The sequence below is a fragment of the Trichomycterus rosablanca genome, chromosome 21, assembly GCF_030014385.1.
Source record: "Trichomycterus rosablanca isolate fTriRos1 chromosome 21, fTriRos1.hap1, whole genome shotgun sequence".
NCBI classification, from domain to species: domain Eukaryota; kingdom Metazoa; phylum Chordata; class Actinopteri; order Siluriformes; family Trichomycteridae; genus Trichomycterus; species Trichomycterus rosablanca.
In genome coordinates, this window is record NC_086008.1 from 20938964 (window position 1) to 20953872 (window position 14909).

Below are 14909 nucleotides of genomic sequence, written 5' to 3' on the forward strand. Positions count from 1 at the left end.
ACCCCAATGGTTGGGGACCACTGATCTAGGAAAACCTCTAACTAACACAGCAGCATTGACAACACAGCAACAGGGGTACAAAATATTTATTATTATTCTCATACAAATCGATACAGGGCTTATGTGAGACGTTTTCTCCACTCTGAACATCCCAACAGGAGCCTCCTGAAGACCTAAAGACCAAAACCCGTGACCTGAAGTCCCACCCGAGAGTCTGTAAGTATTTTTTTGGGGTCAGTTATGGTCCTTCATCCACTGCTCGATCCACTGGGATATCTGCTCCAGGTTGCTCTCCAGGTCTTCGGGATCGTTGCTGGGCAGCTGGTGGACGATCTCCTGCTTGTAGGCCTCCATGGCCTCTTCGTAGATGGTCTGGAAGATCTCGCACTGGACGTTGTCCTGCAGCTTCTTGGCCGTGTAGCCCCTGAGAAAGAAGAGAACGGGGTTCAGGTACCGTCAAAAGATGGTGAAACAAGGACGTGGGAGTCTGGTGGTCTGGGGAACAGAAATCTTACAGAGGATTGGAGGTCATCCGTCCATGGAATCAAGCTTGTACTTGGGAATGGTCAGATCAAAGGTCCTGGACCAAAGTAAGATGTTGTGGAGGGACCTGAAACCTGCAGTGTCTGATCTTTTGCAGTTTGGCTAAGAAGCATGGACTAAACGTCCTCTATGGCCAAAAGTATGTGGACACCTGACCACGAGCTTGTTGGACATTCTATTCTAACAAGCATTACTATGAAGCTGCTCCTCCTTTGCAGCTATGAAAGCCTCCACTTTTCTAGAAAAGTCTAAACTCGAAGGGTGTTCACATACTTTATGCAATATTGTGTTTTATTTTACTATAAGCACCGTGTGTCACTGACCTGCTCTCCAGTCGGTTGTAGAGGTTGGTGTTGTCCGTGCGGAGGACGAACACGATGTGGAACCAGCGCTCGGGGAAGAAGTCGCAGCCGTGGTAGTCCACAATAACGCCCCCCTCCGCCATCTTGTCCTCCAGTTCATCCACGACCTGGTGGACAACCAGAAGGAAATTGAACTAGCCTGAGAAATATTATGTGAAGCTCATAATACTACCACCACCAGGCTTTACAGTAGGTACAGTCAACCTAAAGAGACCTACAGCCACCTTCTAATTCAAGGCAGGCCTGTTCTTCGGTGGTGGACTATATCTGACCATCCGACCGAATTTCCTAAATGACAGTCCTCGGTAAAGAGACCACTGTTCCATGTGTGTTAGAGGTACAGACTGTTTGTACACATACCGTATCCTGATCTAGGGACAAGAGCAGCAGCCCACCACCGTGACCAGTATTCTGGTCCTGACCCTTATTTAAAGCCTGAAATAGGCCACGTACTCACCCTGTCCTCGTCCAAAATGGGGCACTGGTACTCCTCATCAAAGCCGTCGAACAGCTGACCTGAATTTGGAAAGTGCAACAGAATGATCGTCGTGCCAATCACACCAATTCCTAATCAACCATCTAAACCAGACCACAGCTCACCTTCCTGGGCCAGATCTCCAACGCTGACGTAGGTCAGTCCGGTCCTCTCGGCCAGTTCCTTCCCCAGGGTGGTCTTCCCAACCCCTGGCGTCCCTAAATATAAGGAAATATCACATATACAAACCGATATGTTTAGACACCCAAACAACACATACAGATGTTCTTTTTGAACGTTCTTTTTCACCATGTACACAGGGATTTTCAATTAATGTTGGGACACGACTGTTCTATATGGTGTATATATTCAGATTCTGCAACTGCTCAAAATTATACATCCAGCACCTTGGATTGTTCCTTCGGTGGATTAGCAGGTTCTCCAGTGCAAGTACACCTTAAAGCACAAGCTCCTAATGTCCCATATAAATAAGACTAGTTTAATTCAAAACTCAACCTGCCATCTTAAAATGAGAAGAGATTTCTCCAGATGGTCAGACATGAGATACTGTCCACAGTCAAGCAAGCTATACATTACCATGGGATTAGAGGCTTCTGTCCAAAAACTGGTACGTTAAAGCTGAACAAGATTTCGACCGGTCACATTGTTGCACAGCAGCTTCTAAACTGGATGTACAGCTTGCTTGACTGTGGACAGTGACACGTGATGCAGAAATCATTGATGACACTCGTTCCTACACTTTTTAAAACTCTGATTCATTTGAATGATTTGATTTTATAACAGAATAATTTGCTAAATATGCGATGATGGTGATGATGATCAGAACTTCACCTGTGATCAGGATGTTTGGTCTCTTCATGATCTTCATAGCAGGACCCCACACAGCCTGTAGGAGAATAATTAAATCAGTTACTATAATAAACACCGATCTGTGTCGTTAATAACACCCTCAGATCAGATCGATGCAAGAACCAAAACAGAAACGTGCAGCTCAACGTGGGAGCTCAGGAGGCGACTCTGACCTCATAATCGGGCGCAGGCGGTGTGTCAACTCGCACCAGGTTCCCTTCATAGCTCACTAGATAGGGTGCGTTTCAAAACGATCGTTTTAGGTTAAGTTTAGGACAGGTTTAAGACTCACCACGACCATCAGCATGATCTAATGATTCCTGAAGTGGAATTAATTGTTTAATTATTATGTAAAGTGGAATAGTTTAGTGATAGATACACTGACTAGGGATAGGGAACATGGTGTAAAACATGTTAAATCGGACACAGAAACTCCCCAACTGCCTGTTACGTGGATTTATTTTAGCCAATCGTAGAGCAGTGTGCGGTGTGTAATAGCCAATCCTAACTAAGGAGGCGGAACTTGTCAAAATACGGTTGGTAAGGGCTGCGTGTCAAATCGCACACTAAAGTACTAAAAAGTGAGCGAAATGAGTGCACTACTGATGCGTGTCGCTGCACACTGTTAAGTGCACACAGTGCGGTTTGGGTTACAGTCAGAGCAGTTAGAGGCGGACCGTTGTAACTTTAAATGTCTGTCTAATTGTAATATTGATATGAATTTTTGATTTATTCCAGGGTTATAATGTAAAAAATTAGATTCAGTATTTGCTGATTAGAAATGTCTGAGGCAAGTTTATTCCTTAAATTCAGTTGGTTTCGCTTTTAATCGTTTTGAAAGTTGAGTCGCTAGCCAGCATGCTAACAGCTTTGAGTTTTCAAGTTTACGTTTAGTAAGTTAGCCACCCTGCTAATAGCATATTCAAATAAGTAAACAAAGACAAAGTATTCACTTACAATAAATACAATAAACACCCTTTAAATTAATTAAAAATGCTTAAAAATTTGGTAATGTATCTGAAATATGGGGAGTTTTGTGGTTGTGTTATGATTATAGCAGGTGCAGCAGTGTTGTTGGGATTTTTAAGTCTTTAATAGTGGACACTTAGTTTTTTCTCCTTTGCAGTGTCACACTAAGTAGTCCAGCTGTGAATGGGAAGAGCTGATAATGTCAAAGCTTTCTCTGAGAGGAAAGACGTCCTCTGGTAAAGTGAGTATTTCTCTGGGAGGTTTTTATTGTTATAATTATTTGATTGTAGATTTCAGTGTTTCATTTATTTCTTTACTGGTTTGACCCTTAGTTAAGCAGCTGGGTTCAACCGTCCTTCGGGGACCTTCTGGGAGGCTCCGGGCTGAGCAGGTTCTCCACTAAGGGAACAGTCTCGGGTGAAAGCAAGTCCAAAGCGCGTCCAGCTAACACAGACGATGGAGGAAAGAGGCCTGGAAAGAGGAACAGAGACCCTCAAACCTCCCAGCTCGAGGGCGTTTCTAGCAGACGAGGGTCGGCGGAGAGCCAGGATGAACCCTGGGTGGACGTGTACGCCCCTCAGTCGCAGGTACGGGGAGTCTAGATCAGTTCCTCTACTATATAGTGGAGTCTAAAACATTGTTTCTGCACTTTACTAACCCTCAGTCGCTTCCAATCACCAATATTGGATGAACACATTTTTAAGGAACTAAGTTATCCAGTAATATCACATTGTATTTATCTGACCGGCCCCATCGCCTCAAACGTAGGCCGAGCTGGCGGTCCACAAGAAGAAGGTTGAGGAGGTGGAGAGCTGGTTGAGGGTTCATCTGGACCTGAAGTGTGCCGACAAGGTGAGTATCATCTCAGTTTAACACCAGACATGCACTGTATGGCCATAAGTATCTGGACACTACTAAAAACGATTGGTGTCCACTTACTTTTGCCCACATAGAAAAAGTTACCCATGCCAGCTCCTTGCTGTTTCCACAGGCCGGTGCCATTCTGTTGCTAACAGGCCCGTCTGGTTGTGGAAAGACGGCCACGGTTCACGTCCTAACCAAAGACCTGGGTTGCCAGATCCAGGAGTGGACAAATCCCACCACGTGTGAGTCCTGGACAGACGAGTCCTTTAGACAGAGCTTCGATCCAGGTAAAAAAATAGTATTATGATGTCATAAAGCATTATGATGTCATAAAGCCCACCATTATGTTACCATAAAGCCCACCATTATGATGTCATAAAGCCCACCATTATGATGTCATAAAGCCCACCATTATGATGTCATAAAGCCCGCCATTATGATGTCATAAAGCCCACCATTATGATGTCATAAAGCCCACCATTATGGTGTCATAAAGCCCACCATTATGATGTCATAAAGCTCGCCATTATGATGTCATAAAGCCCACCATTATGATGTCATAAAGCTCACCATTATGATGTCATAAAGCTCACCATTATGATGTCATAAAGCCCACCATTATGATGTCATAAAGCTCAGCATTATGATGTCATAAAGCCCACCATTATGATGTCATAAAGCTCTCCATTATGATGTCATAAAGCCCACCATTATGATGTCATAAAGCTCACCATTATGATGTCATAAAGCCCACCATTATGATGTCATAAAGCCCACCATTATGATGTCATAAAGCTCACCATTATGATGTCATAAAGCCCACCATTATGATGTCATAAAGCCCGCCATTATGATGTCATAAAGCCCGCCATTATGATGTCATAAAGCCCACCATTATGATGTCATAAAGCCCACCATTATGATGTCATAAAGCCCACCATTATGGTGTCATAAAGCTCTCCATTATGATGTCATAAAGCTCACCATTATGATGTCATGAAGCTCGCCATTATGATGTCATGAAGCTCGCCATTATGATGTCATAAAGCTCTCCATTATGATGTCATAAAGCTCTCCATTATGATGTCATAAAGCTCTCCATTATGATGTCATAAAGCTCTCCATTATGATGTCATAAAGCTCTCCATTATGATGTCATAAAGCCCACCATTATGATGTCATAAAGCCCACCATTATGATGTCATAAAGCCCGCCATTATGATGTCATAAAGCCCACCATTATGATGTCATAAAGCCCACCATTATGATGTCATAAAGCCCACCATTATGGTGTCATAAAGCCCACCATTATGGTGTCATAAAGCTCACCATTATGATGTCATGAAGCTCGCCATTATGATGTCATGAAGCTCTCCATTATGATGTCATAAAGCCCACCATTATGATGTCATAAAGCCCGCCATTATGATGTCATAAAGCCCACCATTATGATGTCATAAAGCCCACCATTATGATGTCATAAAGCCCACCATTATGGTGTCATAAAGCCCACCATTATGGTGTCATAAAGCTCACCATTATGATGTCATGAAGCTCGCCATTATGATGTCATGAAGCTCGCCATTATGATGTCATAAAGCCCACCATTATGATGTCATAAAGCCCACCATTATGATGTCATAAAGCCCGCCATTATGATGTCATAAAGCTCTCCATTATGATGTCATAAAGCTCACCATTATGATGTCATAAAGCTCTCCATTATGATGTCATAAAGCCCACCAAGATGCCGTAGGCTTAGAGCCCTTATGAAGCCATTTCCTTGTGTCGTCTCGTTCCAGACTCCAGATTTAACCGTTTCCAGGGCAGCTCACAGACGGCTTCCTTCCAGGAGTTCCTGCTCCGTGCAAACAAGTATAACCGACTCCAGATGAGCGGAGACGAGCGTGGTCAAGAGCGGAAGATCATTCTAGTAGAGGTATTGTTTCCTGCACGTTGTCTGTGCATGTTTGGACGTACTGACCCGAACCCCCTGACGTTGTGTGTCCCTGCAGGACTTTCCAAACCAGTTCTACCGGCAGCCAGGAAACCTGCACGGCATCCTCAGGTCAGTCCGGGATCCGAACTCACGACGCGATTCGAACACAGCGCTCGGTTATTCAGAAGGAGCTTCAGAAGCTGCTTTTCTCCCCATGCAGGCGATTCGTGAGAACCGGAAGGTGCCCGCTGGTCTTCATCGTGTCCGACAGCCTGAGCGGAGACACCAGTTCCAGACTTCTCTTCCCCAAGGAGATACAGGAGGAGCTGGGCGTCCAGAACATCAGGTTCATATTCACGGATATACACCCATCAGCCGAAACATTAGGACCACCTCATGAACATGTGATCCGTTCAGCTTAATGATCTGAGGGTTGAATCATAATGACGACTCAGGCAGCCGTGGTGAGTACCTACGGACAGTGGTCTGAGGAGGGACGAGCCACAAACCTCCGACAGGTTGTTGGGCTGCCAGGACTCATTCATTACGGACCAGCAGAAGAGTACGGCGTAATTGCATGTTAGAGTATCAATGCTAAGTCCAGTTTGCCACTGAAAGCTCATACGACGGGCATCCAGAATCCATTTTTTTTTCCAAAATCATCAAAATTATGTGGACGGTCGGGGTCGTGTGCATTGTTTAGGCGGGTGGTCCTAATCTTACGGCTCATGGGTGTAGGAGCATGCTCATAAATCTCACTAGGTACTTGTAGGTTGACGTATCTCCTTCCTTCCCACCATCCCCAGCTTTAATCCCATCGCCCACACCAGCACGATGAAAGCGCTGAGTCGGATCGCGTCCCTCGAAGCCGGCAAGGTAACGCTCACTCGGCGTGGCTAGTTTCACTCGTGAACACGACCGACCCGCTGACACGGCTCTCGTTTTTCAGCGTGCCGGTAAGATCTCCGTTCCCGATAAGGAGGCGCTGGAGCAGCTGTGTTCCGGAAGCTCGGGAGACATCCGCAGTGCCATCAACAGTCTGCAGTTCTCCTCTTTCTCCGGTAGGTCCAGATCCGGGTCCCCCGTGGTGAGCCGAGACGAGGTGGATCCACACGTACTGTACCTTGGGGAAAACTGGATTTGTCAGTATTGTTTCTGTGTCCAGTTTCGATGACTGCATCCCTGTTATAGGAGCGTTCGACAGTGGACAGGAGTTCCAGTCTGTACAGTCTGCGACCGCTTCTTATCACCTGTCAGTGTTGGGTTCCTACTTAGAGGGTCCTGTAGATCGCATGTCTCACCGGCACTAGATGGTGGACCCTGTCCGACACGGCGGTGTCAGGTTACCAGTCAAAAGTTTGGACACACCTTCACTTCAATGGTTTTTCTTGATTATTTTTATTTTCTACATTGTAGATTAATACTAAAGACGTCCAAACTATGAAGGAACACATATGGAATTATGTAGTGAACAAAAAAGTGTTAAACAAACCAGAATATGTTTTATATTTTACCAACCCTACCTCTGCACAGCACAACTGATGCTCTCAAACACATTAAAAAAAGCAAGAAATTCCAGAAATTAACTCTAGACGAGGCACAAACGTTAATTAAAAACCGTTCCAGGCGGCACCTCATGAAGCTGATTGAGAAAATGCCAAAAGTGTGCAAAGCTGTCATCAAAGCAGAAGATGGCTACTTGAAAGAATATAAAATATAAAACATATTCTGGTTTGTTTAACACTTTTTTGTTCACTACATAATTCCACACGTGTTCCTTCGTAGTTTGGACGTCTTCAGTATTAATGTACAATGTTGAAAATAAAAATAATCAAGAAAAACCACAGGAATGAGAAAGTGTGTCCAAACTTTTGACTGGTACTGTAGATTTAAACTCAAATTCATATCTGATCCACTCATACCAGCACAACACACACTAACACACCACCACCATGTCAGTGTCACTGCAGTGCTGAGAATGATCCACCACCTAAATAATACCTGCTCTGTCGTGGTCCTGACCATTAAAGAACAGGGTGAAAGCAGGCTAACAAAGCATGCAGGGAAACAGATGGACTACAGTCAGTAATTGTAGAACTACTAAGTGCCTCTACATGGTTTTAATGTTATGGCTGATCAGTGTACGTCCCGCTAAAATCAACATCCACCACACGCCTACCTCCTGTCGTCTTCTCCGTTCTCAGACCTCTCTCTGGAGAAGAAGCTCTGGGCCTCCAAAAAAGGAAGATCGAGCGCGAAGACCTCGGCGAGATCCAAGGGCAGGAGCCGACGGGCCAGATCTACGGACGCGCCGGACGAGAGCCCTGCCGTGGGAGGGAAAGACGCCTCGCTGTTTCTCTTCCGAGCTCTGGGCAAGATCCTCTACTGCAAGAGTCAGTCCTGAGTTATCGGTCGTTTTTTTTTTGCTTATCTAGACGTGAGCCACCTAAATCAATAAAACACATCTTGATAGAATGCCCAAAATACACTAAAGAAAGAGAACAAGCACACATGCCAGAAACTATCAAAGAGACTCTCACACAAGAAGACTTTTAACCTACCTGGCAACCATAAAAATAAAAATGAACATACAATATGGGCCAAAATATGAAGACACACACATAATACCTGTTACTGCCATTAAATGCCACCAATGTGTTAAACATGGCATTAAAACGTAAATAAATAAATTAGGGCTGTCGAAGTTAACGCGATAATAACGCATTAACGCGATCTCAATTTAACGCGATTAAAAAAATAGTGCCGTTAACGCAAATTCTATTTGGCCCTGCGAGTCTTCCGTAGTTCACGTTGAGACTTGATTGTTCACGGCATCTCTCGTTAAGACGGCGTTTCTCAAATGTAACCGAGCGTCGTAGTGATGCACTCGCTTAATAAAGAAATAAATACACGCTATATTCACAAGTTGTCGGGAGCAGAACACTTTATTAACTTAATCTGTTACGGCACTGAATACCGGAGTCAAGCACGCTAGTCCATGAACTATGGAAGCCTCAAAGGGTCAAAACACACTCACTTCGTGTAGAAACGTCCATCAAACCATCGTCACGATACAAGCACAGAAAAGTCTGTTACGATAACTACGCCTTATCCCACCTGAAGCACCGCTGATCTACAATGTTTGCTGATGGAGAAATTCTAACCTACAATCTGACATATATACGAAGTCGAGGGTCTCTGCTGGATAGTATTACTGCCTAGTATGTGAGTGAATAAAACTCCCTTACAGTTTTCTCTTGTCCCAGCAGTTTTTAACATCAGTACATTTAGCATAAAACGTGTTCACCATTTTAATGGTAACATTTCACTTAAAAATCCTTGTTTTCTATAACATTTACACAGATTTTTTTGAATGCGATTAATCGCGATTAACTATATGAAATTATATGAAAAAATTTTAATCGTTTGACCGCCCTAAAATAAATAAATCTAGACGTGAGCAGGGTGTAAAGTATCTAGACACGCCTCTGTATTATAATACCTATATATGAATAAATATATGCAACCATCCTTATTATAAAACACATTTTGATAGAATGTGTTAAATATAACGGAGAGAGAAAGACTCTGTAAACAATATCTTCACCAGAAACAATGCAAACATGATCATAAACTTTCTTACAAATACAAACTTGAGGACTTTTTTTTTATAAACGCAATAAATTCCTGCCCCAAATACTTGGTCCTGCCTTAAAAATTAATTCAATAGAGTAAACAGGGCGTTAGAAAAACAAATAAACAAACAAACCAAAAATCCTGGCAGGTATGGAACCTAGACGGCTAGCCTAACGTCAGGCTGTCTGCTGGTCGAATTTATTTATTTTCTTCCGCTGCTGTGGCGACCCGATTGCTTTTCAGGTGAGTTCATTATTGAGTTCAGATGTTTGAACCATCAGTTTGACAAAATTGAGGTCCATTGCTCTAAAGAACCTGACCTCAACCCTACTAACCACCTTTAGGCTGAACTGGACCGGCCTCCTTGTTCAGTAAATGCTCTAACAGAGTTGTGCAGTCCATGTTAGTACTTGAGGATGTCCAACAAGTCAGAAGGTCAGGTGTCTGTATACTTTTAAGGTAGCGTGATGGTTTCTTTCATTTCAGGAGAAAGCTACGAAGCCTCTGAAGCTCCCAAGCTACCGGCGCACCTCGCGGAACATCGGAGAGACAAGCTGCTGGTCGACCCCGAGGTAAACACGCCGCACACCGATGGCTCGGCGTGATCCGTGTGATGGGTGTCGGTTTGCAGTAAATCAGCCTGTTTTTCTCCCCGTCAGCTTGTTATCGAGCGTTCTCACATGTCCGGCGAGCTCTTCAACCTCTACCTACACCAGAACTACCTGGACTTCTTCTCCGAAGTGGACGACCTGGCACGGGCCAGCGAGTACCTCTCGGACGCCGACTTCCTGACTGCAGAGTGGACAGTGAGTTCGAATGGGAATTTGTAACTGGCTTCAGACGCCGTCTACAGGAAACGATGGGAGCTGGCGATGTTTAAATGTCCTTTTATTTATTGGTATGGCCTCCTAATTCATGGCTAGTGGTTCGGAATGACTGTAATGACTGGAGCTGGTGATGTCCTGGTGTCAGAATTGATAGGGCTTTGACATGGAACAGTGGTCTCTCACCAAGGTTGGGAAAATAAATCCATAGTCACCTAATGCTAGAACCACGAAAAAAAAACTATACATGGAACAGTGGTCTCTCATCAAGGTTGGGGAAATAAGTCCATACTGTCACCTCATCCTTGGACCACCACCAAAAAAAACAGTACATGGAACAGTGGTCTCTCACCAAGGTTGGGGAAATAAATCCATACTGTCACCTTATGCTAGAACCACCACAAAACCAGTACATGGAACAGCGGTCTCTCACCAAGGTTGGGGAAATAAATCCATACTGTCACCTAATGCTAGAACCACCACAAAAACAGTACATGGAACAGTGGTCTCTCATCAAGGTTGGGAATATAAATCCATACTGTCACCTAATGCTAGAACCACCAAAAAAACAGTACATGGAACAATGGTCTCTCATCAAGGTTGGGGAAATAAATCCATACTGTCACCTAATGCTAGAACCACCACCAAAAAAACAGTACATGGAACAGTGGTCTCTCACCAAGGTTGGGAATATAAATCCATACTGTCACCTAATGCTAGAACCACCAAAAAAACAGTACATGGAACAGCGGTCTCTCACCAAGGTTGGGAAAATAAATCCATACTGTCACCTAATGCTAGAACCACCACAAAACCAGTACATGGAACAGCGGTCTCTCATCAAGGTTGGGGAAATAAATCCATACTGTCACCTCATCCTTGGACCACCACCAAAAAAACAGTACATGGAACAGTGGTCTCTCACCAAGGTTGGGAAAATAAATCCATACTGTCACCTCATCCTTGGACCACCACCAAAAAAACAGTACATGGAACCGCGGTCTCTCATCAAGGTTGGGAAAATAAATCCATACTGTCACCTAATGCTAGAACCACCACTAAAAAAACAGCACATGGAACAGTGGTCTCTCATCAAGGTTGGGAAAATAAATCCATACTGTCACCTAATGCTAGAACCACCACTAAAAAAACAGCACATGGAACAGTGGTCTCTCATCAAGGTTGGGAAAATAAATCCATACTGTCACCTAATGCTAGAACCACCACTAAAAAAACAGTACATGGAACAGTGGTCTCTCATCAAGGTTGGGAAAATAAATCCATACTGTCACCTAATGCTAGAACCACCATTTAAAAAAAAAAAAAACAGTACATGGAACAGTGGTCTCTCACCAAGGTTGGGGAAATAAATCCATACTGTCACCTAATGCTAGAACCACCACTAAAAAAACAGTACATGGAACAGTGGTCTCTCATCAAGGTTGGGAAAATAAATCCATACTGTCACCTAATGCTAGAACCACCACCAAAAAAAAACAGTACATGGAACAGTGGTCTCTCACCAAGGTTGGGAAAATAAATCCATACTGTCACCTAATGCTAGAACCACCACCAAAAAAACAGTACATGGAACAGTGGTCTCTCATCAAGGTTGGGAAGAAAACCCAAACAGTCACGTCATCCTAGAACCACCAGTCACAGAGGAACCTGGGTGCCAGTCGCTTGGGTTTAGAAGCTGCCACTCAAGAAAGGAGGCCACGGTGACAGTAAATGTCATGCAATCCTTGGTAAAGAGACCACTGTTCCATGTAGTTCGTACTTACGGAGCTGGCTCATTTCCCAGCATAGGTGCTGTACAGATGGGAACTGAGCAGATTTTAAATGTAATTCATGGTTCCACTTTCCCTACAGTCCAGATCCACGATGCTGCCGTACGGATCCTCGGTGGCCACCAGAGGGCTCGTCCACTCCAACTCCGCCCGCGCCCGAGCGGCCGGTCAGACCTCGGTGGGATTCAGGCCGCTTCACAAACCCCACTGGCTGCACATCAGCAAGACGGTAACGGAGACGAACGTTTTATATATACGCTCCGTGCTCGCTGTGACGCTCCGGCTCGTTCTGACTCTGCTCTGTCTTGTCTTGTGGTTGAAGCACCGCGAGAACTTCCTCTCGGCTCAGTCGCTCTTCGTCGGCTTCTGCCTGTCGCCCGTCGGCCTCGCCACCGAGCTGGTGCCCTACCTGGCCAAGCTCAGCAACCCCATGAGGAACCCAGGTATGACGATAACATGATGAACCTGGTCCTGGAAGCTCTGAGTCGTCTGTGTGACGTGGTTTGTTTTTTTTGCTGTACGTTTCAGCTCAGATCACCTTCATCCAGGACGTCGGGCATCTCTCTCGCAGGAGGTTACCTGGCAGGTAAAATATAGACACGATAAAATCAGCAGATAGAAACATGATACCCATCATGGCATTAAAATCAAAATAAATTAATTAATTACATTTCCTGGCAGGTATGTAACTTAGATCAGTGTTTCCTTTCTCCAACCTTTTTTGCACCATAGACCGGTTTCATATAAGATATAATTTAATAATAGTGCTCACAAACGATGTAAAATGGGCTTTTTTGGCTGCAACGAGATGCAGCCGGGTAATAAATGACCCACTGACCGGTACCGGTCCACGGCCTGGTGGTTGGGGATCACTGGCCTAGTTGGCTAGCCTAACGTCAGGCTGTCTGCTGGTCGAGCGCTTTTTTTTTTTTCTTCTATTGATTGATTGATTGATTTATTTATTTATTTATTCATTTTCTCCCGATTTAGCCTAGTCAGTTTGTCTTCCGTTGCTGTGGCGACCCGATTGCTTTTGAGGAGGGTATACTGCTGCTCACGTGCCCCCCGACGCGTGCGCAGTCCTTCTTATACCCCCGTGCGGGGGTGGATTCACACATGCCGCTCATCCACTCTCTGCACAGGTGCCTCGGCCTGCTTACCGGCAGATCCCGCCCAGCAGACACGTTGCCCAATTTCGTCTGCTGCAGGCACTGCCAGTTGTGCCCGCTTGAACGGGCACAACTGATTGATTACTAGTCCAGTACCTTAACCACTGAGCTATCACTGCCCTGTGCCACCTGGGTGCCTGGTCGAGTGTCTTGTCTGAATTTGTTGCCACCAAGGCTCCTATTTGGACAGGTCAGGGTATTATTGGTGCCCTGTCCAGCACCCACAGATGAAAAGGAAATTAAAACAGACCCCATAAATGACTTAAATGAAACGGCAGGACAGAAAAATGGGTGCAGTTTAATTCCATCTGTTCTGAAAACACCGTATGGTGCAACATGGACACATCTTCAGTGATGGACCCAGGGTGTTTCGGGTCTTAGATCATCGGGTTGATCAGTACCCGACTTGTGTCCACCACTCCAGCATCAGTGATGTTTTGGTGGCTTTTCCTCTCCTGCAATTCCATCCTAATTATAATTTAGCGGTGCTACAATTGTGACCAAATACAACCCGCTCGATCCAGCAGCCCTCCGTCGTTCCATAACTGAAACCCTGTCCAGATCTGAGTGTGTCTCGTGTCCCAGTTCTTTCAGATTAAAACTGGACGCGCTCGGAGATAAAGACCCCGGACGCCTGGATTCAGACAGCGAGAACGAACAGACCGCAGAGCTCTCCGGGACTCCAGGTACCACGGTCGCGCCGAGTCTTCCGAGCAGCCAGGACGCTCCGGGCGACCTCCCTGCCAGCCAACCTCAACCGACCGGCGCCGAAGCCCTACTGGAGGACGAGGACGTCCTGATCGAAGAGTACGACAGTGACTGACCAATCACGTTCCTCCAGCACTCCGACTCGTCCGCGGGATTTTTGTTTAGGATTTTTTTATAATGTGAATTAATAATATTTATTTTGGTTTAAGAGACTGTCCGGCGGCGTGGATCTGTACCCGCTTGGTATCACAGTGCCCGGTCTAGGACTTCGGTGAATAAGTGTTTTGGTGACGCCGTTGGACCTGTTGGACCCCCTTGTGTGTTTGTTCCACCTGAAAACGCAATAAAAGATGTTTTGCAATATTTATGTCCTTATTAGGAAAGGGGGCGGAGCCTGTCGATAACGAATCTTAATAATAAGAGCTTCCATGACTATATGGTCGAAAGTATATAGACACCCCTGCTATAGGCCCTGCACTGTTCTCAAAGCGGGATGAATTGGAACGTCAACTGTGTGACTTTTGACTACAAAAAAGGAACAAATCCTCACAGACGTACTTTAAAAGCTTATGGTTGGGTGTCCACATACTTTCGGGCATATGCAATGTTTTATCGACTCAGTTTTTGTGTACAATATATAACAGGTAGTCATTCTGACTTCTCTGTGCCCATATGAATAGGGCTGGTTCGTCTGTACAATCCTCTTGTCAAGATCATCTGGACGTCTTGTCGCTAGGCTAGATACAATGCGTGGAACAGT

At 45.0% G+C, this 14909-nt stretch overlaps 2 protein-coding genes across 2 annotated transcripts; one reads left to right on the plus strand and one right to left on the minus strand.

Moving 5' to 3' along the window:
* Window positions 1-71: 71 nt before the first annotated feature.
* ak6 (adenylate kinase 6) lies at window positions 72-2416 on the minus strand. The gene is made up of 5 exons (XM_063017869.1): window positions 2233-2416; window positions 1506-1598; window positions 1363-1421; window positions 867-1012; window positions 72-424 (listed from the first exon to the last, which is right to left on the minus strand). Exons 1-5 carry the CDS (start codon window positions 2267-2269, stop codon window positions 235-237), a joined length of 525 nt encoding a protein of 174 aa, XP_062873939.1. The 5' UTR covers window positions 2270-2416; the 3' UTR covers window positions 72-234.
* Window positions 2417-2953: 537 nt separating this feature from the next.
* Window positions 2954-14512, plus strand: rad17 (RAD17 checkpoint clamp loader component). The gene is made up of 17 exons (XM_063017443.1): window positions 2954-3040; window positions 3377-3460; window positions 3552-3806; window positions 3988-4071; window positions 4211-4370; window positions 5886-6022; window positions 6099-6151; window positions 6243-6368; window positions 6829-6898; window positions 6972-7083; window positions 8227-8415; window positions 10145-10230; window positions 10318-10464; window positions 12355-12501; window positions 12595-12715; window positions 12801-12858; window positions 14027-14512. The coding sequence occupies exons 2-17, from the start codon at window positions 3419-3421 to the stop codon at window positions 14262-14264; spliced, it is 2025 nt and encodes a 674-aa protein (XP_062873513.1). The 5' UTR covers window positions 2954-3040; window positions 3377-3418; the 3' UTR covers window positions 14265-14512.
* Window positions 14513-14909: the final 397 nt, after the last annotated feature.

What these genes read in the sequence shown, in the direction of transcription:
- ak6 (XM_063017869.1), bottom strand. Translation starts at nt 2,269, where the DNA reads ATGAAGATCATGAAGAGACCAAACATCCTGATCACAG. An exon ending in ACCAAACATCCTGATCACAG is followed by an intron (nt 1,599 to 2,232) that starts GTGAAGTTCTGA and finishes CCTTATATTTAG; the next exon opens with GGACGCCAGGGGTTGGGAAG. An exon ending in CCATTTTGGACGAGGACAGG is followed by an intron (nt 1,013 to 1,362) that starts GTGAGTACGTGG and finishes GTTGTCCACCAG; the next exon opens with GTCGTGGATGAACTGGAGGA.
- rad17 (XM_063017443.1), top strand. Translation starts at nt 3,419, where the DNA reads ATGTCAAAGCTTTCTCTGAGAGGAAAGACGTCCTCTGGTAAA. An exon ending in CAAGATCCTCTACTGCAAGA is followed by an intron (nt 8,416 to 10,144) that starts GTCAGTCCTGAG and finishes CTTTCATTTCAG; the next exon opens with GAGAAAGCTACGAAGCCTCT. An exon ending in AGCTGCTGGTCGACCCCGAG is followed by an intron (nt 10,231 to 10,317) that starts GTAAACACGCCG and finishes TCTCCCCGTCAG; the next exon opens with CTTGTTATCGAGCGTTCTCA.